Below are 24818 nucleotides of genomic sequence, written 5' to 3' on the forward strand. Positions count from 1 at the left end.
AACAGATTTACTTTTTACTTTTCGTTCATATAAGCTATTTTTAAACATTCATTCTTTTTTTTTTTTTTACAAAACACAATTTCATAACAATGTTTCATCCCTTTGCAGCGTATTAATATATCTTAATATTCAATTAGAAAAAGTTTTCGCTTATTCTATTTTTTGTATGGTAAGTATGCAAAATGGATGTCATTATTCTATTTTTGTGATTTGAATACAAGTCTAAACGTTTCTGCTTGAAAATAGAAAAAAAAATCTGTTTTCATTTTCTTTGGTCTGATCCAAGTTCACACTTCACAGAAGCCTTGTACGCGGAATCCAAATATTCCTTGTCATAAGCAAAAGCCATGAGAAATACCTAGAATATAAGGGGAAAAGACTTGTCATTAACAAAACATTAACAATTTACAAAAAACAGTTAAATTATATTTTATTCTAACATTTTAAATAAACAAGAAAGCCTTTATATATCCTATATGATGACATTGAATTACGAAAATTTCATTTTTAAAATATCAAGATTAAAAATAATAATTTTATTTCCTGTGATCGTTTTATTTTGTCATAAAACTTTAGCTCTATTGCATCTTTTATGCTTAAAAGGCTCCTTACAAATTTGTTTTCTGATAAAAGAATCTGAGGTTCGTTCGTCAGCTCGTTTGCTGTGTTGATGTTCACAAGCTCTCACACAATCCTGGTATCTGTCAATCATAGTTATCAGATAATTTCCTACTGGTTCTAGTCGACTGTATCTCTCCGAGGCGGCAATTAAAGACTGGACGAATGCTGCAAACGACATATCTGTAAGTAAATGATAAACGAAATGAAGAAATTAACAGAATTTAGGTATTTTTTTTTTTACAAATAAAGGATGTTGATACAATACAGAACAATGAATTTATAATTTGTTGCTTTAGAACACTTCAAAAAGTTAATGATACTAATATAATTCTTCTAAGATGGAAATATGCTTCTGTTGTTGCAATTGAAATGCATTAATACTAGAGTAAGCAGTATTTTTTCGGAATACGTGTATGTTTAAAATGATTAAAAAATTTGGTATCTATGAATTAAACACTTTTTTGAAAAAATATATTTGTTAAGATTTTACACTTTTAAAGACTATATCGGCTCAAAACAAACAAGAATGTCATAAATTACCACAAACGCCTGACATGATTTTTGCTTATTATTATTATCATCATCAGAAATTGCCTGCTTCCGGCTATATATGATGTAAAATCATGGAAAGCTACATTAGACGTTATTATCCCTAAGCTTCTTTGTGTGTAAAAACCGATTATGTGTCTTTAAGATTTATAAAATACCTAATTTGGCTGGCCAGTCTTTTCTACATGCCCTGAGAGAGATAGAGAGCTGACAAACACCACAAGAAACCAATGGTAAATTAGATAAGTTCTGTTTGTTTTAACATCGCCTCAGATAAAAAAAAAATGCTCAAATGATTCCATGCTTTTTAAACCTAAAAATTAGTTCCACCCACTAAATTAGATGGAATTGCTGTTGCACTTTTGAAGGATGCGACTATATCAGTCAGCATTTCTTCATCAAATATGTCAAGATGTATGAATGCGTTTTCAAGACCAATTTTAAAAACATCATAAACCAGATTAGCTTCGCTAAACCACACTGCTTCTGATATGTCTGGAATTTATAAAGATTTCACCTGATTATTTTTAAGTGATTCATTTTATTGTATCGAAATATTTCATTTTACAATTGCATAATACCTGTTTTTTCTTATTTTAAAAAACTCTTTCAGTACATAAATTCTGCTTTATTGCATTTTTGGGGTTAAGTTAAAAGGAAACAGTAGCCTTAAAAATACATTTCTTGTTCTTAACGACTCATGAACGCATCTCGTCTTTTATGATTTAGAATACATATAACATTTAAAATTGAGATAATTATAATTATCAATATTTCATTCTTAGTTTAAATTTCTATTGAGCATAATTTTCATCACGATGAAGATAAAACGATATATATATATATATATATAATCAAAATTCAAATTATTGTTTCGAAGTCACTGACACATACAATTTTGTAAATGGCTTATGAGGGCGGTTACGTATCTAGTAAAATTTTGAACTACTTATAACCTCCTTTTAAAAATATTCAACCAGAAAAACTAACATACTAACATACCATCTTTTCCTATTCGTTTTGACATTCTGTGCCATAGTTGCTTAAGTCGACCTAAGTTTGGAGTGGATGACTCGCATCTTGTTTCACAGAGAATGGTTGTGGCAGGCTGGGGTAACACTGTGGCCACCACTAAAGAGAATATGCTGAAGGCATACACTAGACCAAGACTTTTTTGACACATCACCTAAAAGAAAAAAAAACATTCTTAAAAATTATTTTAAATAAGAAAATTATTGATAAATTGTTTTAAGCTTGATACATTTTCAGTATATCTGAGGTATTAAAACCAAAATTGCAAAATAAAAATGTGAAATAATAGTTTTAGATTTAGAGTATCCTTTATAACTATCATTTCTATCATCGTAATTTTAAAGAGTATCTGTCACAATCGTAAAGTTTTCAAGAGAAACAAATAATTTGGTTCACTATTTTGTGTACTTTTACTTCTCGAGAATTTTTCATTTCAAGGTTAAGTACCAAATTTTGACATGTCAAGGACTCAAGTCAGTCCGGTGAATAATCTATACTACCAGCGCATATCATGAAATGGAAACTTAAAGTTTCATCTTTACTTATTACTTTGTCCTACTAAAACAAAGACTTGAAAACCAAACTTTAGGCAAATTAAATCAATCTTAAAGTCTGAAGTCAGTATTGGCTGTATCTTAGATTTAAACCTAAAAAGGGTAACGATCTACCAACTGAGTAAAAAAAATGGATCATTTTCATAGAATTTATATAGTTTTTTTCATAAGTAAAGGAAATTATCTCAGTTTTCATTGTAGTAAATTAGTTCCGTAATAGCAGATCAAAATATCAGTTTTTTCCTATGTTAGCATGTGGTTATATTGTTTTGATATTTACTCTATATGCTTCATAAGTGTCCTTCTTGCTATGATGTTAGGCTTACTACTAATTTGTTGTGAAGGAATTACCAATACGACATACAGACATCTAATTGAATTCAATAAAATAAACCTAATTAACCATTTATACTCGTCGACAGTATATTACCAAGAGTCTATGCCATCACAATTTAGATAATTGTTAAGTTTCAACATTGTACTCTCATATCAAAACTTAGACAAGAGATTAAATCCCCGATGAAGATTTCTGACATAACCGGCCTTAAAGGTTAAAGCAAAAACATGCTATTTAACTGTTTTATTGCTGACTGATGGGTGAGAAATAATCTGCTATTAGGCTAGGAGCATTTAATACAATTTTTATCTATGTACTTCTCAGAAAAATGTCAAATCGATTTTTATAGATGCATAACCATAAAAGATAAAAACTAAAAAAAAAAATGAAAATAAATCATTGCCTAACAAAAAGAAGTATAAAGTGAATATGTTTTTCTTCAATTGACAATATGAGTTCTGAAGTTTGTTTGATGCCACGGTAGAATTCAAAGAGTAGATAATGTTTTGCTAAGAAACAGATTCTTTAATAATCCAACCTGTAATGACAGAGATTTAGGTATTTAGGTATGTAGTAATAGAGGAAAAAAGATTTAGGCATTTACATTTTAATAATAATGAGAAATCAAATAGGCTGCAATATAGGCTTTTTCTTAGCTTCTTTCATAGTTTCTGAGTTTATCTCCAACTTCAGATTTTGATAAAATATTTGAAATAAGTAACATTAAGTTACAGTGATCCAAGATACAATTCATTATTTAGATAGTAAGAAAGCCACATTGTGGTCACATATGATGATAAACAGTATCAATTTTCGACCTTTCACGGATAAAAAGATATGGTGTATGAAAGAGGTTCAGTTAGACTGACAATATAGAATCGATCCTAATATGTGCCTGCTCAGATAGGAAGGCTTGAATGATAACTTGCAATTCTTAGAGTACAGCATATTTATCGTGTAATATATTAACTTCATGACCATCTTGACAGAAAATAAAGAAAACGTAGGTTCTAGGACATTATACTTACTCTGTATATAAATGTAGCTGATCGTTGACAAAATAATTCCTTTGGAACCTAAGTCCATTGAATAAGTCAAGGACACGTGTGCTATACTTTAAAAGTGCGACAATCAGAGAAAGTCAAATTGATGAAAGTCTTGTAAAAATTACTCCTCATTGATAACAACGACACTTAAATGGTTAAAATCAACAACATATTTTATCTCAATCTATGTTTTAAGTTTTTGGTTTATCATACGAATGGCGGAAACTAATGCATTATGTACAAATATCCTCGCTTATATGACATGTTCTATTTATCCCTTAATTTGCAGAAGAAATTCTTTGTTATAAATGCGCGCTCTCTTATACACCAATAAAACTGGTTGCATTATTTGGTTTGTAAAAACACAATTGTCAGTTTGGATTTTGACTAGTTGTATAATCCGATAAAAGCCTTTTCTAACCTTTTTAACTAAAAAGTTACTTGTGACCGGTCGACAGGGGATGCTTAGTCCTTTATGGCACTTGATCCCATCTCTGTTTTCAAAGGTTCATGTTGGTTCTGCTCACAATTGTATTGTATAAATGGACTTCTGCGCATGAAAACTGTTGGTTATCTTCACATCTCATAATACATCACAGAACACTCCCAATTATGTTCAAAAAGATGATATGTTTACTGCATAAAATGTAAGAGGAGTTCTGGAAACCAGATTTTTGTAGACAAACTTATTTGGCCTCCTGGATAAAGATGAAAATTCTGGAAACTTCTTACACATCTTCAAGACCCATCAATAAAAGTCCAAATATGAACTGGCTCCTGCTTAATGTTTAAGATGATTGGAGGAAGAATATAGTGAGAATAAAAGACAGTCGTGTCGTAGTTTGAATCCACGACCTTCCGTTCACGGAGCGAGCGCTCTACCGACTGAGCTACTGTGAGGGTGCATAAAATGGAATGTTGACTGACTTTTTTCATACAAATTGTTAGGACATTATTTTCACACTAAATTGTTTACGGATATTTCCGTTTATCCGATCATGACAAGGAGCACACGGTGGGTGCACCGGTCAACAGGGGATGATTAGTCCTTCATGGCACTTGATCCCATCTCTCTTCACAGAGGTTCATGTTGGTTCTGCTCAAAGTTGTTTTATATAAATGGACTGTTAGTTATCTTCGTATTTCATAATACATCAAAGGACACTCATCATTATATTTTTAAAAAATGATATGTTTACTGCATAAAATGTGAGAAGAGTTCTGGAAACCAGATTTTTGAAGACAAACGTTTATTGACCCCACATTGGCCTCCTGGATAAAAAATGAAAATTCTGGAAACTTCTTACACATCTACAAGACGCCATCAATACGCTAAACATTTAAGAGGAGTTTAAGGAAATGACAGACGATCGGTTTGAACGGGATACCAACTTGCCCAAACTCTATTCAGAAAGATATGAGTTTAATAAGAGCAGGAAGCCTATGATTAATGAAAATAACTTTTTATGATAAAAGGAGGTGCCAATAATATTTCAATGTATTTTATTCGTAATACATAATTAAAAAAAATAATTTATTTCTATCTAAAATTTCTAACATACATGTAAATGACTTCCGCAAACGTTTTATTTTTATATCATGTTACAAGACTATTTTTGCTGAATAAGCTTGTCAGTGTTTAGGAACTTTTCCACTTAGTATGTAGTTTAAAAGTCAATTATATGTCAAGATATGCAATACTTTATTAATGACTTGCTGTTTTTGTCCGGTATCAAATTTTTGGCTCGACAGCTGACTTGTTAGGATATCAAAATAGGAGCCTTAAACCAGAAATGAAAATGTTTGATACTGTTGATATCAATTGACATCTTGGTCCCTTTCAGCTGATCGGTCTTGCTTTGGTTTCATTAATATATTCCAAATCTGGATTCTTTGACGTTTTGCTTTTGATAAAACATCAAGGTCATAAAAGCAGGTCGAGTATTGTGCATTATCCTCGTGTTTAATCAATAAAATAGGATTACATTTGTCTGAATAGCAATTTGTTACGTAATCTATAAACATCATTATACGCATTTGTACTGATTTAAGATAAATAACTTTATTGTCATTTCACTGAAAACTGGTCAGAAGAAGAGTTAAGATAATTATTGCCAGTAAATTCATATTCTTATAAACCTTGACAGTATCAGAATATAAAATATTAGAAAAGTAAAAGGCTGTGAAAGACATCAGTTATTTGCCATGAATTATGAAATTAACTATAGTGTTTTTTTAACTTTCTGTAAGTAGTCAAGAAGTTAAAACTATAGTTTTTTGCTGATGCAACGAAAAGACTGTCTATTGTCTTAAAACACAAAAAGTCACAAAAACAAGGGAAACAAAATGATAGTTACAAGTATTCCACAAACTTCTAGATAACATATTAAAGCTCTAGAAATAATAATAATAAAAAAATCTTTCACTTTAAAAGGTGTTTAAATTAAGCAGACAAGCTTCAGCTAAATTTAGGGAAAAGGAAGGGTCAAGGGGGGATACAAAGGTCTACATAATTATAATCACTGAAAAACTAAGATCAGTAATACACATATGAATTGTTTTAATAATAATTTCACTCTATTCTGCCACAAATAACAAAATAATCGAGACGTCTCGAAGATTCAATAACACTAAAATGTAACAAGAACAGAAGAGTGAACTTTTCTATGCTAATCGTTCAGTAATTATCTCCCGGGGATGTAGATTGGAGAGAATTGGCACTCTTACCATGATTGACAATGGCTCATTTATGCGAAGAGCAAAACTCCAGAATGTGTCTTTAGGAAGTTTTTGTTGAGTATCTTTATCTTGTACTATTTGCTAGCAATTTGAATATAACCCAGACGAAAGAATAATTTGATATTTTTTGTACTATAGAATTAAAGTAATGACAAGGAGGCAACCTGTGATAATGAAGTATGGAGATAACGAACAGTATTCAAGCTCAAAGTCCATTTAAACAATACAATTCGGGAGCAGGACAAAAACGGGCTTCCAAAAACAGAGTTGGGATTAGGTGCCATGGAGGTGTGAGCGTTCCCTGCCGACCGGTCACACCCGCCATGTGCTTCTTGTTATGATCGGTAAAGAACGGAAATATCCGTCGACAATTCAGTGTGTAAATAATGGCCAAGCAATTAGTATGAAAAACCTCACTCAGCATATGACTTAATGAGAGATTGTTGGCAAGGTCATTGTATCGACCATAGAACTTAAGAAATGATGACTTTAAACGAGGCTGTTGATATTCTTGTTTCATCAACTTGTTTGTCAATAACTTACCTCGTCTTAGAAATTATTTATACGTAGAGCATGCTCTTGGGAATCAACTGAGAGATAAACACCCCATATGCAGATGATAAGGATAAATAATCTTATTGAGGGGATTAATATTTTAATAGAAGGTGCATTGTAGCTCATATTACGATAAATGAAATGTATGATCTTGTTTTCTTTTTTGCCATACAAAAGTAATATTTTTAATTCTTTTAGCAACTTAAGTTGGATAATAAATATTAAAAACAAACTTAAAAGTAAAATAAAAGTAGTACGATAACTCTAATTGTTTTATGATTATGATACGTTCAAAGGTTTTAATCTCATTTGGTTTTATATTACAACGGATTTTTAAGATAATGTGTACCCATTTTATTTACTATATATAGTTGTCATTTATCCTTTGTAATTAACAACCTTTCTTCCAAAATGTATGAAGATTCATACCTGTTTTTTTCTATTTCACTTCCTAGAAATGACAAGTTAACGTTATGTAAGCTTAAAAAAATTTACACTACCTTCAGCGTGGTTTTTGATGAAATCATTGTAAATATGTTTATCTCTCTCTCTCACATGCTTCCCCAAGTCGAAAAAGGATATTCCCATCAAATTGATGCTACAAATATCTTCCAACATTTTATAAGGGATGGATATTAATATTTCATCAGCTGAGACTCTATATGACACTCTTTTTTTCATAAAATGCAAATTAAACCGTGAGGAGCGGGAGTCCCCAGGTCGCCAGTAATTGCTCTCCGAGACAATTGTACAGGGCAAGCGCAAAGGGATTGTGTGATGATCAACAGCTTACTAATTTTCTTAATTACTTGATCATATAACTATTTAATTTGTCATTAAGTCCTGGTGATTTTTGCTCTCTCCTACAAATTGCTACGAGACAATGGGAGGCTCAGTTGAATACGTCATTGTCATCCAATGTTGAAGAATATGGTTTGTCACTCTTGGTTTTAGCAATGTAAAAGGGTTATTTCATCACCCACATTACATTTTAGCAGATAAGTTCTTAAAGAATGACAGAAAGAAGAGACTGAAAATCAATGAAATGAGATCCTTAATTAATATTATGTACACTGTATAGAAAAATGAATACGTTTACGGGGCAAATCATGTAAGCTGGTTACAATCTGGTGGCAGTTTATTGATTTAATATGTCCATGATTTACTTTACACTATATGTTCTAAAAACAACAATTTCACAATTTTTGGGAGTATCAGTAGTTTAGACAATACATTCATTTTATAAATATCATTACAACAATAAGTTAACCTTCCAAATAATATGTTGTCTACAATTACAAAATTTGATAGGAAACAGAATAAAAAGTTTTTTTTAATCTGACAAAATTCAAAAGGTGGTTGTGTAGAGGTATGATGTTGTTCTTGTCGATTTTATAGACAACAAATCCTTTTTCTAGATCAGTAGAAAAATTATAACGGCATTTATCATAACTCAGTTGTATTAGCTTTCTTATGGCCTTTCAATACCCCTAGGAGGAAAATAATCTTAATAAAATACGTGTTCTATTTTAATGTTTTCTCATTTTTAATAAACCAAACCACAAAGGGTTCCTAGACTTTTCGTGTCAAATGCAGAATATCGGTTTATGTGCCAAGGTCCATACTTATCGAATACGACTAGCCCCGAATTGTTATATTTAAAAGCTTAAAACTTCTAATCTTGACCTTCAGAAATTGGCAGCTAAGATTTCAAATGCTTTGGGCAGCGGACGTCCTTCAAGAAAAGCGAGCATATATAGAAATCATTAAGAGAAGGATATGGTAGTAATGATGTGTAATGACATTGTTTTACTTTTATGACAAAAAGATGTGCTAATCTCTGACAGTAAGCACAAATTGGATGATAACATTATGAGCATATCATAAATAAATAAAAAAAATATTTTCCAGACTCTTATATAGAATTAACAATCATCTTGAATGATATATGAATAAGAAAACAATGATTTTTCACACCTTTGCAGCTTCCTGTAAATCAGTAAATGATCAGCTTGTCAATTACATGGAGTGTGCTGTTTCCCTGAAATCACTACACTCTGCAATATAACGGTACATGCTACATTTTCTGATTGGAGTTTTAAGAATTAATTTCCTTTTTAGTAAATAATTGTGATTGTTGTCAATCTATTTTGCAAGATAAATTTTTCTAACAAGTATTTGCAAATTTGATCAGCACACTTCATTTGATTGACAAATAGTTAATGAATCATGCTTCCGCTGTACGTGATCATGTGGAGAGACTTATTAGATAAATCAACCTATAAAACATTACTATTCAAATCAATCTGTTAGCCTAAAAAAATATCAAATTCGTGGCTTGTAAATTTCACGACCATGACTTTACAAGACCATTTACGAATGTCAAACAGTTGCATATTTCTCAATTCTTTATTACTGCTACCGTCTTAAAATTGAAATATTTCAATATAGCCAACATTAATTCAAGAACCAAAAAGGTCATTTAGGAGAAGTGTTTACCGCAGCTGATATCTGATCAGTCACTAACCTAAATTTGTAGAGTATAAATGATAGATTGCATGGACGTGATAACACAACAAATTTTATATTACGTCTTCAAATGACTCAAAATCATTTAGTAAGATGTCTTGGCGCTGTTATGACGACTCCCTTAAAACTTCTCATGATCTAGCGATAGATATATAATGCTATTTGAAAAAGATAACGCATTTCCTGGAAATGTTGTTTCTTCCTTACAAAAACTTAAAAGTAAGAAAAAACATGCATTTTGAATTAAAAACAAAGTGAAATGAGAAGCAAAGGCAACGAAAGCATAACCAAACAGGACAAGGATACAGAGTGAGGCCAGGGATCTGCATCAGAGAGTTACTATACTCATGATTTTTTATAAACCAAATTTGATTTCTTTTTTTTTCTTCTTTGGTTCTTAGTAAATCTTGAGAACCGTACAACATCTTCACTTGCCCAAAAATGCAATGAGGTTGTCAAATTTGATTTTATCTGTCATGGCCATCCGACACATTGAAGCTTCGTTCATATATTTAAGAAAAAAAATCAAAAATGTTTTATATCGCAATATAAAAACATACTTATCCTCATTCTGCATGTTCAAATGAAAGTTTCCACTTTACATATATTTGATGACTGCAGGGTTGAAAATTCGTAGACTAGTCCAGTATTCTTAGGTTGTGAAGATTTTTTTTTGTTTATCTTTATTTTAATGTCAAAATTGGGACTCATGTTGTGGCCATATCTTTGCCCAGGAAGGGGGCATTTTTTTTAACTTCACGAGTATGCTAACCTATACATTTGGACACTTCTTGACTTCATTCCACGCCTTAAACAACTTTTCTACACCGAACGAGATTGCCAGGTTGGTAATTAACAATTGTAACCTTATGGTTCTTGAGTTTTAAAGATTTTCACAATTGTAGCCTTATGGTTCTTGAGTTCTAAAGATTTTCAAGGGTTTTCCTTAAAGATTTCATATAACATTTTTGACCCCTTTGTGGTCCTATTCATGGAACACGTGAGTATGTCTGCGTTTGAAATTATTTTTATTTTATTTTTATTTCTCTACTTAGATCGTCTCTATTTTTTCATTGATAACTTTCAACGCAAATATTTTTATGCATATTTTTTTTCACGTGTACATAAATTGTGCACTTATAAGCAATTATTTTTCTTGCAGTGCAGCATCGAGTCTGGACGCTTGGAGGAGATGGGCTTAATTTTTAATAATAAAAGAAGAGAAAAAATATATCTTAATTTCTACTTTTTTAAAGTGATAAAGTGCTACAGTTATGAATATAGCAATCACTAAAATAAGTAAAAGTTTATATCGAAGAATTTCTTTGTATACTAGCTGAATAATTTCCTGTTCAAAGGCAAGGATTTATAGCATTAAAATGTGGTAATTTTTACATGAATGCTATAAAAAAATACGTTAAATTTAACTATTCAAGACTGTAGGGCGTTTTAAAAAATAATACATGATATATTGTCTTATCAAAACCTATCCTTAATCTTCAATCTATTCAAACACAAGAGACCCGGGACCAACAGAGCTCACCTGAGTTATCATGGCCCCCCTATTCTTTATCAGCAGATGTTCCCCTTATTTATTCCTATGTAAAATTAAGATAATATATTGTGGTCCCATCCTACTCCCAGGCATCATGATTTGAACAAACTTAAATCTCCACTACCTGAAGATGCTGCCATATAATATGACTTATTATGGCTTTACTGTTCTTAAGACGAATATTTTTGATATATATTGTATATTTTTATGTAAAATTGTAACAGTCCATTGTGACCCCAGACTACCCAAGGGGTCATGATTTAAACAAACTTGAACCAACACTACCTGAGGAAGCTTCCATATAAATACGACTAATCATGACTTTGCTGTTCTTGAGAAGAATTTTAAAGATTTTCCCTATGTATTCCTTTGTTAAACTTTGATTACCCATCATGTCCCCACCGACCCCGGGGGTCATGATTTGAACAAACTTAAACCATCACTACCAGAGTGATCGCCCATAGTGGCCCCACCATACCCCCGGGGTCAATTGAATCTACAGTGCCTCAAAAAGCTTTCACTTAAGTTTCATCTTTTCTAGCACAGTGGTTCTTGAGAACAAAATTTTAAACGACCCCACCCAATTTTCAATATATTTATAACATCGATTTTTATTTTTTAATTATCTCCCCTACGAAGAGGGTGTTGCACTTTATTTGAACAAACTAGAATACCTAAGAATACTCTGTGCCAAGTTTGGTTGAAATTGGCCCAGTGGTTTTGGATAAGCAGATGACAACGACAGGCAACAGACAAATTATCATCAGAAAAGTTCACTCGAGCCTTTGGCTCAGGTGAGCTTATAATATAAAACAGTGATTAGAAAAAAATGTAGGAGTTTATATATCTATCCATATACAAGATCTATTTATAATCAGCTTCAAAAAATCTTTCTTACTTTCCTTGATAAAATGGTTTCTATTTCCATATCTATAATAAGATTCTTTTAACACCTTGTCAGTTCTATTCTTGTTAGTTTTAATTACATCTAACCACTTAGTCAGCAAAAATACTTTAGTGCATATTCTTGTTTGCATGTTATTGAGAAGAAATCATGCCTTTTTCCTGTTTCATAACACATAGACTTTATATAAGGTCTTCATAAAATAGGTTGTTTTACATTAAATAATCCATACAATCAATACATGTACTCATTACAAAAAAAAAAAAAAAAAAAAAAAAAAAAAAAAAAAAAAAAAGAACTAAAAAAAAAAAAAAAAAAGATATTCTCAATGACCGCAATGTTTAGCATTTGCATATTTGAAGAAAAAAAAAAGCTGCTCAAACGATATGCTTAAAATATTTTCAACTTTAACAATGAACAAAGTCTTCGGGTTATGATATTTTAATACCTGATTTAGGCCTGTAAACCTTATAAAACATTCAAATATGGCATACGGATTTAAATCCGTATTGAATTTGTCTAATCTCATTATATTCTTGGATAGGCTATCTTTAAACAAACATTTTTTTAAAAGAAGGTCTAATGAAAAATATTTTTGTATGATAATCAGAATGGTTCCCAAGAAAAAATGTATTTTTTATGATTAGAACAATAAAGATTGCAATGAAATGTTCCTGATGCATGTACATGTACATTATCATATCACCAACATTAACTTTGTAATCTTGATTTGATGCAAAAACAACTTTAAGTCTGAATATTAAATGTTAAGTCTCTAGATTGGTAGCATGAACTTGATACAACTTGAATATATTTGCACATAATTTTTGAACTGAATTTGTAAATTTGTGAGCTGTTAACATGTGTCATGTTCTGTTCAATTGTGGCTTTATTGCGCGTTAATTAGTAACAAAAGAGTCAGTCTCCAGTGGCAATTTAAAGCTTCTGAATCTCTTTTTGTTCGAGCCAATTCTAAATATACAAAATATATTTGGACAGTGAGAATCTTTATTTGAACTTTTCTATGAAATTGTGACATACTGATAGTTATATAAGAAAAGAAAAGATGGATAAAAAAATAAAATGCACTTATGGTTCAATTCATGAACAAAGTGCTCAATGAATATTTTTAACTGAAAAGACCTGCAGCCTCTACAAAGATGTAACAATCCAGAAAAAAGACGTCGAAGAGTACACAAGGCCTCGACTTAAACAATAAATGAAATGTACTGAAGTAGACAGACTTATTTTTTCTTAATCTCGAAGATTTTTGTCGATGTAAGTAACACATTGATATTGACAAACAACATTTTTGTCAAATTTGCGCTCAATTAGAGACAATCTGGTCGATGTGTCTTTGCGGGCAGGGCTGCTTTTGAAAAAAAAAAAGGTACCTTCGAAGGAGATGAAAAAAAAGATGAATCAGCAAAGTTTGGGCTTAGACACAACGCCCTCTGAAGTGAAAATGACAAAACCATTACCCAAAAGCTTTATAACTCTTTCATTTACACCAGCTCTTTCTGTTACACCAGGTGCCTCTATAAGCAGAATTATATTAGTTCGGTTGGTTAACACGCAATTTACACACTGTATTTCCTACAGATACTAGTCTTCTCCAAAGGGTGCATCAAAACTTAACATATATATTTCTTACTTTGTTGAAATATCTGAAACATCAATTTATTTGTCAGTAGCCTGCCTCGGTTCAAAAGCTGATCGAACTCAGAGCATGCTATTGTGTATCGAATAAGTTCGGAAACATAAACACCATTTGCAGGTGATAGTGGAATATTGCTATATAAAAAGGAAATCTGACGATGGAAAATGTACAGTCATCTCGTTTGTCATAGTTTTATTGTTAATTGGCCATTATAGTATAAAGTCAGTAAAACAGTAAAAGCATCCAACTAATGAAACAGATATGGCAGCCTCTGAGGTGTCTTATATTTTGAGTTCATTGGATGTACACATATATAGAGTTCATTTAAATGAAAGTAACCATTGTTCTTTGAAGAAACGTCGTTGGTATATCAAAATGTCGAGTTGAAGGCCACATCAAGAGTTTTCTTCTTTCATGTAGAAGTTTTCGAATAAATTCTGCTTCACAGGAATACAAAAACAGGTCCGCTTATAAAGGAGCACAATCGAAATTCCAATAGATTGTTGAAAGACCTGGTCTCCAAAGACAACATAGGTACATAGAGAGATGTTTCTGTAAAATTAAATAAGATATGCCCTTGCGTCGACACTGTTTTGTTGATGTGCTATATAACCTCGAGAAATAAGGAACGATGACGTCATAATGTGTATTTGTATTGGCTATGCTATAACATGTCATAGATACTTAATATGCAATAGAAAGAGATAGATTTTAAACTTTTTTGTTCAATAAGCAAACAGTTTGCTATTTAACTTCTTTATGTGTTTTATGTAGGTGTTTTGCAAAGAAACACCCATATATACCATGAATTAACTCTCTTGCGCTCAATATTTTAAAACAAGGTAGGTAATTGATATATAAGTTGATAATACAGGGCTTTCAATTGTCTTCATAAAAGTCAGCATTTAGCAAATGCTATTGCCTTTATAATGACCTTTGTTCCAAATATATGCAACCTTTAGTTTAGTCGAATTCTCACTGACTGACAAATTTCTAATTTCCAAATTGACATATTAATGCATGGAACAACAACCCTGAACAGGTAAATTGAGAGCGTCAGGAAGATGAAGAAACCTTCACATACGTGGGTAGCATTGTAACAACAAAAGAACTGACTTGGAAATTACAAGAATCCAAAAAGCCCTTCATGTTTTTGCCATCTTAAAACCAGTTTGGACCGCCACCTATATGACCACTAGAACAGCTCAGGATCTTCAACAGTAATGTAAAATCAGTATTACTATATGGATCAAAATGCTGGATTTCCCGGAAAGACTTCACAAGGAAACAGAGCATTTGTAAATTGATGCCTACAAAGCATATTTAAGATCAGATGGCCAAATGTAATGTCTAACTATGTCAGACCATGAAGCTTAAGACATCGTTATGGAGATTGCGAGAAGGAATCGGAGATGGGTCGCTCATGTACTCAGGAAAGATCAGCATGATATCACCAGAGACAACATCTACTGTACAGCCGATGGCAAAAGAAAGAGGGACAGGCCTAAAACAACATGACGAAGAACAGCAGAAAGCGAGCTGAAACAAATAAGGTTGTCGTGGAGGGCAGCGGAAACAAGAGCAAAGGATTGGACTCGATGGAGGGAGTCTGCGGCTGCCTTATGTGCTACCTGGCAAGAAGAGGACTATCAGACCAAGAAGATTTGATATTTCATTGTTAGAATATTGGTTCATTGTTAGAATACCCTTTATTCGCCAAAGTCCTTTGATTATAAACTAATTAAGTCTTACTTGTATATAATACGGTTTTCCTTATGATTACACCACTCAATCTATCAGTCTCCCAGAGGCAGATTTTTTGTAAAACGTTCATTACAAAGCGTATGCACTCTGACTCTAACATCCAGCTTTTCAATAAACATATTGGAGTAGACGCTAAATCAAACTCTTCAGCGGTGTTGCTATGGCCAAACTCTATTTGTCTGAGATCTTTGAAGTCCATATTTGCGGGGTCATGTTGTGGAATAATTCCAGCATCCCGTAGGTAATTGCAAACGGTCTTGTTAGAAATTCCGTACAGTTCAGGGATAGCTGATGCTGAAGACGACGTCATTGTATAATGTTCATAAAAAAAACGCTAACAACTGAAGCGATCCTGTGCTGCTGATGTCACGGGTGCTCTGCCATATTTTTGGTGATCATTTGTTGTACTATGCTGTTGGAATCTGTTTAACAAGTTCTATATCATGCTTTGTGTAACATTAAAATCTTTTGCAATTGTAAACTGTGACAGTTTCCAGTTGCCCAATTTCCTTTTTCCGATATGCAACGTTCAGATACAACATTTTTTAACAAAGTCAATTTTCAGGAATAAACAGAATCGAAATATTGAGAACACATCTTTTGATAGACCATTTGTATCTAAAGGATGTGGATCAGAAATCACCAAAAGAAACGTGTATTTTTTTTTACTCATATAGAGACGTCAGGATATACTTGTGAAACACTTTAAATTTAGACCTTTACTCGGCACTCAGGACCATTGATCATTGAGGGATCTTTATCACGCCAAAGCCTACTTTGGCAAGGGGCATCGGTTTTTAGGTCTCATTTGAAAGACCAACAGCTCTCACTTTAAATTGCTGAGCGTTTAACGAAGGAACAGTTGTTACCTACTTTTTGTCAGTCGCGGCCGGGAGTGGAATCCACGACGAGCGAGAGCTCTACCGATTGAGCAACCAAAAGTGGTCTATTTATTTATGTCTCCAAATTTTTTTTTTCCAAAAAGTGTTCGTTTATATTTCTATTTATATTTCGAATAAAAGACAATAAAAACTGTTTTGATGCTGCATAAAAACAAAATATCTATCCCCACCTTACAATTACATCCATTTCTATCGCTATATGACCTGAAAGCATACAAAATATACTGAAATGGTTAACAACTATGAAGTTATTGAATTGCCAATGTCCTGACTTATTATATATATGATTTTGAGCGAACGTTTTGCTACATCTTTTAGAAACAAGAATCAATCGCATCAACATGTTAAAGTCGTTAATGAAAACACTGTCTTATCAACAACGATATTTAGATGTATTTGTAATAGGCATTTGACAAAATTACTATATTTCCTTTATTCTTGTATCAAAATTATCCTCATGATTATGAGTGTTTGACACGCTTTTGGGGGTAAGATTTTCTGTATCTTGAAGCAAATCACCCATCACCCCCCCCCCCAAATCTATTTTAAAACAAATTCCTTTGAATGGTACTTATGAAACAAAGTGTCCATATTTAAGAAAGTAATTACATGGAAACAAAGGGTCAATTTGAATATCATTATGTTATTTTTGTAAGCAGAAACAATTCAATTGTAGAAAAAGAATACGAGTAAACAGAGGCTACTTATCAATAAACAGCATTAGACCCCCTTCGGAAGAATACCAATATGAACAATTTACAATTCCGATATTGAGTTTTCTATGTTTAATCATGCTTTATTACACAGAGTAATTACTGATAGAGTCGCCAAGAGAGAATTATGTGATCAACTGTCAAGTTATTAGAAGAATATATCCTTGGATTAACACAGGTGAGACTAAGAGCGATAAGGATACATTCGATATCTAACACAAGGAGTGAAAAGTAAAATTCGATTGATCTTTTGACACCTTAAAATTCAATTTTCAATACAAACTCACAAGACAATGACTATAGGCTAAACGTAATATTCCTCTATGAAACATGATCCTTTTTTGCATATTGGCTGAAAAAACACTTATGGGCCATTGGTGGCCTTATTTAACAATGTGACTCTTCCTTTAAATGCATTTGTGAAGTTGTTTGGCTGTTTTGGATTATTTTTTAAATAGATTTAGCCATTTGATTCTATAAAACTTTTTATGTGCTACTGAAAATATTTTTAGATAAGCTTAACTGTCAAAGTACAGAATTCACAAAATTGAACATATCAAAATGGGTATGGAGAGGGTGGAGATGGCGTACAGCGGTCAATCTCACAAGTCCTATAAGCTATTCCCCTCATGTGCAGGGCAAACACGGACCCCTGGAAACCCATCAGGTTCCTAAGAGGAGTATGCATTCCCTTTCAACAGTCACACCTGTTGTGAGCTCTATGTCTTGATAAGGTCAACGGCATAATCCGTAATCAATAATGGAAACAATGACCTAATTATTAATATGAAACATGTCTCTCAAAATAAAATCAGCCATAGGTTCTATTTGCTAAGGTCATTATAACGACTTAATTATTTGCAGAATGCGTACTTTAAGCATAATTGTTGAAAACCCTTTAACATCAACGTGATTTTCGGTAGTCTGCCTCGGTTTAAAAAATGAATGTACTTCGAACATGCTCTTGCGTACCGAATCCAGTTTGGAGACAAAAACACCATATGCAGGTGATAGTGGATACTGTATAAATAAAAGAGGTTGATGATTAAAAACTATTCATTCTGCTTGTCTCATATTTTAATTATTAGTTTGCCAAAACATCCAAATATGAAACAGATATGACAGCCTCCGTTGTGTTTTTTTTTATTTCGAATTTGCTAGGATATATCAAGTCAACATAGGATTAAGAATATTGTTTGTTTGTTTGTTTGTTGTATAACGTTTCTCTCGAGAATTTTTCACTCATATGGAGATGCCACCACTTGCCGGAGGAGAGCTGCAAATTTTGACCTATACTCGGCACTCAGGGCCATTGAGCAGTGAGGGATCTTTTCCTTGCCAGCATCTACTGCGACACGGGACCTCGGTTTATACGGTCTCAGCCGAAGGACCGGTCTCCACATCCCACAGTGGGATTTGAACCCGCGACGTAAGGAATAACCCCTTACTCCGCTACGCTAGAGCAAATGCTCTACCACTGATAATGTTGAATTTAAGGCAACTACATTAGTTTTCTATTTTGTAGACATTTTTGAATAAATTTTGCTTCCTAAGAATGCAGAAATAGGTCGATAAATACTACAGCACAATTTGTGTCTGTAGAAATTCAAACATATTTTTAGAATATCTTTCTCGGACCTATTGAATGAAGGTCAAAAGATACTGTTTGAAATTTCATTCAGTGGAAAATTTCCACCGATAGTTAAAGCAACACATATATAAACTTACTGCCATGAATAACATTGTTTGTTAATGTCCATTTGAGAGCAATGCGAAAGACTACAATATTTAATGAAAAAAGGAACTCCAGTGTCTTTTTAAAATCAACTTCAGAGGACTTGTGTATAGAGTCAGAATGATTTTGAACAAAGTAATTTTGTGGATCATCAATCTTAAGATATGATAATTTCGGAGTTTCATTTTTATTGAAGAAGCAGTTTCCTTATAAATGATGTCAAAAAGCTTAGTCTTTGGTTTATCGTAAGAAATGCTTGTATTAAATTTGAAAAGACGTACGTCTGATGCTATTATTTTTCGATAAAAAGTTTTCTGGAGTTTTTGAAAATCCACACATGCTTTACACCACATCTTGAATATGTTTTAGCACAACATACCTTCACACAGGTCGCCCGCGTGACGCAGTGGTAAGGGCGTTTGCTCTAGAGTCGCGGTGTGAAGAGTTGACTCTTACGTTGCGGATTCGAATCCACTGTGTGACGTGGAGACAGGTCCTTTGGATGAGACCTATTTATCGAGGTCCCGTATCGGAATAGGTGCTGGTACGAAAAAGATCCCTCACTGCTCAAAGGCCGCAAGTACCGAGTACATTTCTAAATTTGCAGCCCTCCACCGGCAAGTGGTTGCGTCTCAATATGAGTGAAAAGTTCTCAAAGGGACGTTAAAAAGCAAGCAAACAAATAAACAATCCCTCACACAGTAAATATTTTTGTGAGGAGTAAAGAAAGAGGCTTGGTAGAGCATTAAATGAATGGACTCTCTGGAATGTATCCTTATGAGAATTTCCATAAAGATTTGGATACAGTATGTACTTTAATTGAAATTCACTTCTGTTGATTGCGGTATTAAAAATGTTTATATCTAAAGCAATTGTTTTAGTACTTTTTTGTTCTGATAATTATTCTTTGTCTATAAAAATCCTTTGGAAAAAGGTTTTTCACCACGGTTGCCAGTAAGCCTTGTGTATTAAAGAAAGCCTTCTCGTTATTAATTTGTCATAATGATCATTAACTGATTGCTCATGCTTTCAAACATCAGTATATTGTTCTGGTATAGGAATACTGTAGATACTCATACTGTAGATACTCATAATAATACTCACAGATATTCTGATTTCTGTAATATGTCGTAGATATGTCCATGTATGAAAAAAAAACGAAACATGAACTACAACAAGGGGCAAAGTACATTTGAACACATGTGGAAAAAAAAAAAAAATCAATTTTTTTTTTTTTTTTTTTTTTTTTTTTTTTTTTTTTTTTGTTAAGAATTTCATTTTCGAACTTGAAGTCTGTGTAATCTAAAGAATGTGTCTGAACAACATATTGTAAAAATTCATATTTTTATAGACGATATGAAATATCAGAATGTGACAAATTCGTTAGGAAAATTGATGTCATTGACCATAGTTAACGATAAGCGTGAGTTATATAGTCTGTGGTAAACATTTCTTCTATTGTTAAAAATTTCAATACTTTACCGATATATCGTATTAGCTCCATATACGCAGACGAAATGTATGAAATAATGAATATAGATTCATATAATATAAAATGTCAAAGAGATGTTATAAACTTTCTTTTGATTGTGTTTTCTTTGTAATGGCGTGTAAATATATTTGATATCGAAGATATATGTTTATCACAACTTCTGAGATCTTTATTAAACCTTATTATCGTCTGTATCACAACGTCTGCAGTTCATGACATTGAACAATGAACCTACACATTTCCTGTTATATCTCTCCATTTATTACATATGTTTCTGAGTAAGAATCTCTTCATAAGTGATAGTTCGATGTTTAATATGAAGAGATTTATGGAAATCCATAGCGTAAAAAAGGTAGATGAAGTAATTTTTGCGTATTTAAATTTGGTGCATGGTTCACAACTTAGTGTCATCAACTCCATCTCACTATTGATAATTAATTTTGGCAATATAAAGCACACTTGTGACATTGCGTAAGGTTTAAAACAAAATCTCCATAACTAAAAGTAAATGAGTAACGTTCCATAGAAATAAATGATTAAAACTGGTACCAAAATTAAAAAGATACACATTTATATATTGAAATCCAAACAATAATTTGTCTTTCAAGAACATTTCCACGGAATCGAAATCAACATGAACAATTTTTAGAGTTTAATTAACTACAAAACCATTAAAGAAATTCTTTTTAAAAATGACATCGTAAGAATCGACGGAAAATTTAATTTTAATTCATAATGACTTTTTGGTCATAATGATATTATAGGAAATACTATATACTCAATGAAATGTGAAGAAAACAAAGAGTGATCATTCTCAAAAGTCTATTAAATAATGACAATAAAAGCAGTACCAAGACTTACTTTATTATCTGACAATATTTTCTGATAATTAACATCGGTGCTAACCATTATCACATTTACATCATGCAAGAAAAGTTCTGTATTGACTTAAAGAACACTTCTAAAACAAGAAAAAAGCAATTATGATTCTTTTAACTTTTTCGATAAGGAATTTAATGCATTGATCATTTTCAGCACATAGGTTTGTTGTTATTATATAATTTGGATTGATAAGCTTACTAGGCTATGATATTTTAGTTTTTGGATGAAATTTATTCTACAAATTCTCAAAAACGTTATGATTGGAGACTTAATAAAGGTAAAGTTCTCTTTCGAAGTATGTGCAAACAGTGATTAAAACGTACATTAAAAGAAAAACTCACCTTATAAATAAATAGTTATCCAACAATCCAACACATCAAGTAACTGTCCTAATGTTGGTTATCATAACCTTGTGTTTTTCTGAACTGTAAAAACCATCTTAGTGAAGAAAAAGCTAGACTTTGATGATACAGATTTTGAATACCTTTTTGTGTTGAGCGCTTTATACGCAATATTTCACGGGAAAATGCGCCTGACCAATCAACGTCGGCGTTGGATTATGGCGGCTACGCACTCCCCTGTCGCTGTCGTGGCATAGTAGCTTTCAATTAAAAGCGTTTGTTCTCCTATTATCAGTCTTTAAGTACCATTATTTAGCGATTCATCTTTCATCATCAAAGACTCGGGTCCTTCTTCTCCTGCCGCCTTCAGGTGATCTTGAATACTAGACAGGTACTGGGATCGATTGTTTAAATGTGTGAGCATTTACAGCTAAAATGTGTTATTCAATAACTTTATAACAAAGTGTAATTAACTAACTCCTAATATAACAATTCTGAAATGTTGTAATATGCCCATATAATAATATAGAAATTATACCACAAAACCCAATATATCGGAAGCAATCTTTGAATGTAAACGATCCATAGTTCAGAGCATTCATAAAAAATGAAATATTGATAATCATTTCACGAATTACTTTAGCACTCAGTTGTTTTCATATTCCACTTGTATTTAATGAATTTTGCAATTTAGCTCTTTTGATTCTCTCTTTCGCTACTTTCGCTATAAAAGTGAGGATTCCCCCCCCCCCCCCCCGCTTTTTCTTAAAGCAGAGAATATTAATTTGGTTTCGTCCGTCGTCCGTCTAGCTGTCTGTCTGTCCGTCATTATGTCTGTCTAAAACACCTTCATCTCCGGATGATATCTCTTAAAGTTCTTAAGCTTTAGCAATGAAAAATTATGGCATAAGTTTCTATGACTTGTAGAAGACCCTACTGATTTTGAGGACGTATGTCAAAGATCAAGGTCACAAATTCGTATATTTTATGAAATGGTACACTTTAATTTCAGGATAATATTTCTAAACATACTTTATATTTTGAAATGAAATGTTTCATGTCCTAACTCTTCATGACTTAAAATAAGCCCCTTTTGATTTTAAAGTCAAAGGGTCAAAGGTCAAGATAAAAAATTCATATATTGCATAGATAGTTTCCATATGATGTTTAGTTCTCTATTGGCTATTTGAATTAAACCTAAAAGTGATGAGTCTTTCCAATTTAATAAAGATCCCAGTCACTTTTGAGGTCAAAGGTTAACGTCATATATGTTATGATATGGTACACTTTATTTTCTGGATAATATTTCTGAACATACTTTATATTTTGAAATGAAATTTTAAGTTCTAACCCCCTTTAACTTAAAAAAGGGGCTCAATTTGATTTTGAAGTCAAAGGATTTTTTTATTGCATAGATTGTTTTCATATGATGTTTAGTTCTCTATTGGCTTTTTGAATTAAACTTAAAGTGATGAGTCTTTCTAATTTAATAAAGATCCCAATCACTTTTGAGGTCAAAAGTCAACGTCATATATGTCATGAAATGGTACACTTTAATTTCCGAATAATATTTCTGAACACACTTTATATTTTAAAATGAAATTTTAAGTTCTAACCCCCTATAACTTAAAAAGAGGGTTTCTTTTGATTTTAAATTCAAAGGGTTTATTTATTGCATAGATTGTTTTCAGATGATGTCTAGTTCTTTTTCTGCAATGTATATTTTAAGATATGAAATAGTACACTTTAGTTTCTATAAAAGTATTTTTTCTTTTGCAAAGAATTTTCATATAGTAACTCCCAATAACATAGTGAAAACTTGTATTGATTTTAAGGTGAAAAAGTCAAAGAATTGGACCGCAAATTCATATGTTGCATAAAATGGCTTCCAGTTGATATATTTAGTTCTCTTTGGGGTACAGAATTGAAACTTGAAGTGATGACTTTTTCTAATTTAAGATAGATCCCTATTTCGAGGTCAAAGATCATGATCACAAATTCATGTACGGTATAAAATTGTTTCCAGATTCACTTCAATATTGTCTATAGCAAAAAATGATCCCGATTGATTCCGAGGTGAAATGGTCAAAAGTCAAGATCACAAAATTGCATATTGTTGCAAAATCTTTCTAACTAATATTACAAATAAACTTCTATCTTGAAGTAGGGGAGATAAAATCCTTGAATTATTTTGTTCCTTCTGAATTCAGTAGACTCAGAAAAAATATAAAAGATTCTATAAAATGTATAAGTGTCATAAATATCAAATGTGACAAAGTTGCTTTGCTTAAAAAGAAAAAAAGTAAACTCGAGATATTGTAAGCAGTTGGTGTAATAAACGTGCATGCTTTCCTCATTGATTGTGACAAAAAATATACGCCTGTTTTGAGGCGCTGACGTATAATTGTTCTAAAAGCTGAGAAAAACATGTAAGCTCTTCAACCGTTAATGAGAAAAAAGTCACCCACCAGAGGGTAGTTTCCCTGCTATTTTATGAAGTATTAACAACGATTTAGAATGTTTGGTATTAGTTTATTTCTCATATTTGGTATCTTTTTGTTTGACGCATTTTAGTTGTTGAAATTTGATTATTTCTCCTACACCTCGTACGGTTACATCACCTTGCATCACATGCCTATGTGAATGTCACACTTTGGAATATTAAAGATTCGCCAGAAAGGCATGAATCTTTAAAATATTGACGTTCTTCTCAAGGATATAACAAATAAGTTACAATAACAAGATCTTTGAGATTTTATTTGGTTATCTCTGAGATTTTAATACTGGTATTTTTTATTCCATTGACAAAATAAGCAATTTATTACATCGAAAATCATATTATTTGTACTCGTTCGTAGGAATCTGAATCTATTACAAAAGAAATAATTCTAAACTCTTTCTCTTCATA

At 32.1% G+C, this 24818-nt stretch overlaps 1 protein-coding gene across 2 annotated transcripts; it reads right to left on the minus strand.

Moving 5' to 3' along the window:
- Nucleotides 1-20: 20 nt before the first annotated feature.
- On the minus strand, nucleotides 21-22004 carry LOC133194297 (uncharacterized). 2 transcript variants are annotated; one of them, XM_061331193.1, is made up of 4 exons: nucleotides 21911-22004; nucleotides 2173-2356; nucleotides 613-801; nucleotides 21-358 (listed from the first exon to the last, which is right to left on the minus strand). In XM_061331193.1, the coding sequence occupies exons 2-4, from the start codon at nucleotides 2351-2353 to the stop codon at nucleotides 333-335; spliced, it is 396 nt and encodes a 131-aa protein (XP_061187177.1). In that variant the 5' UTR covers nucleotides 2354-2356; nucleotides 21911-22004; the 3' UTR covers nucleotides 21-332. The 2 variants fall into 2 exon arrangements, with proteins under 2 accessions (XP_061187177.1, XP_061186553.1); XM_061330569.1 differs by lacking the exon at nucleotides 21911-22004 and adding an exon at nucleotides 7934-7971.
- Between the last annotated feature and the right edge of the window lie 2814 nt (nucleotides 22005-24818).

This window comes from Saccostrea echinata, unplaced genomic scaffold (assembly GCF_033153115.1).
Source record: "Saccostrea echinata isolate AGI-Se365-2 ecotype Australia unplaced genomic scaffold, CSIRO_AGI_Sech_v1 ptg000001l, whole genome shotgun sequence".
Classification (NCBI taxonomy): domain Eukaryota; kingdom Metazoa; phylum Mollusca; class Bivalvia; order Ostreida; family Ostreidae; genus Saccostrea; species Saccostrea echinata.

What these genes read in the sequence shown, in the direction of transcription:
- LOC133194297 (XM_061330569.1), bottom strand. Translation starts at nt 7,960, where the DNA reads ATGATTTCATCAAAAACCACGCTGAAG. An exon ending in CATCAAAAACCACGCTGAAG is followed by an intron (nt 2,357 to 7,933) that starts GTAGTGTAAATT and finishes TTTTTCTTTTAG; the next exon opens with GTGATGTGTCAAAAAAGTCT. An exon ending in AAAACGAATAGGAAAAGATG is followed by an intron (nt 802 to 2,172) that starts GTATGTTAGTAT and finishes ATTTACTTACAG; the next exon opens with ATATGTCGTTTGCAGCATTC.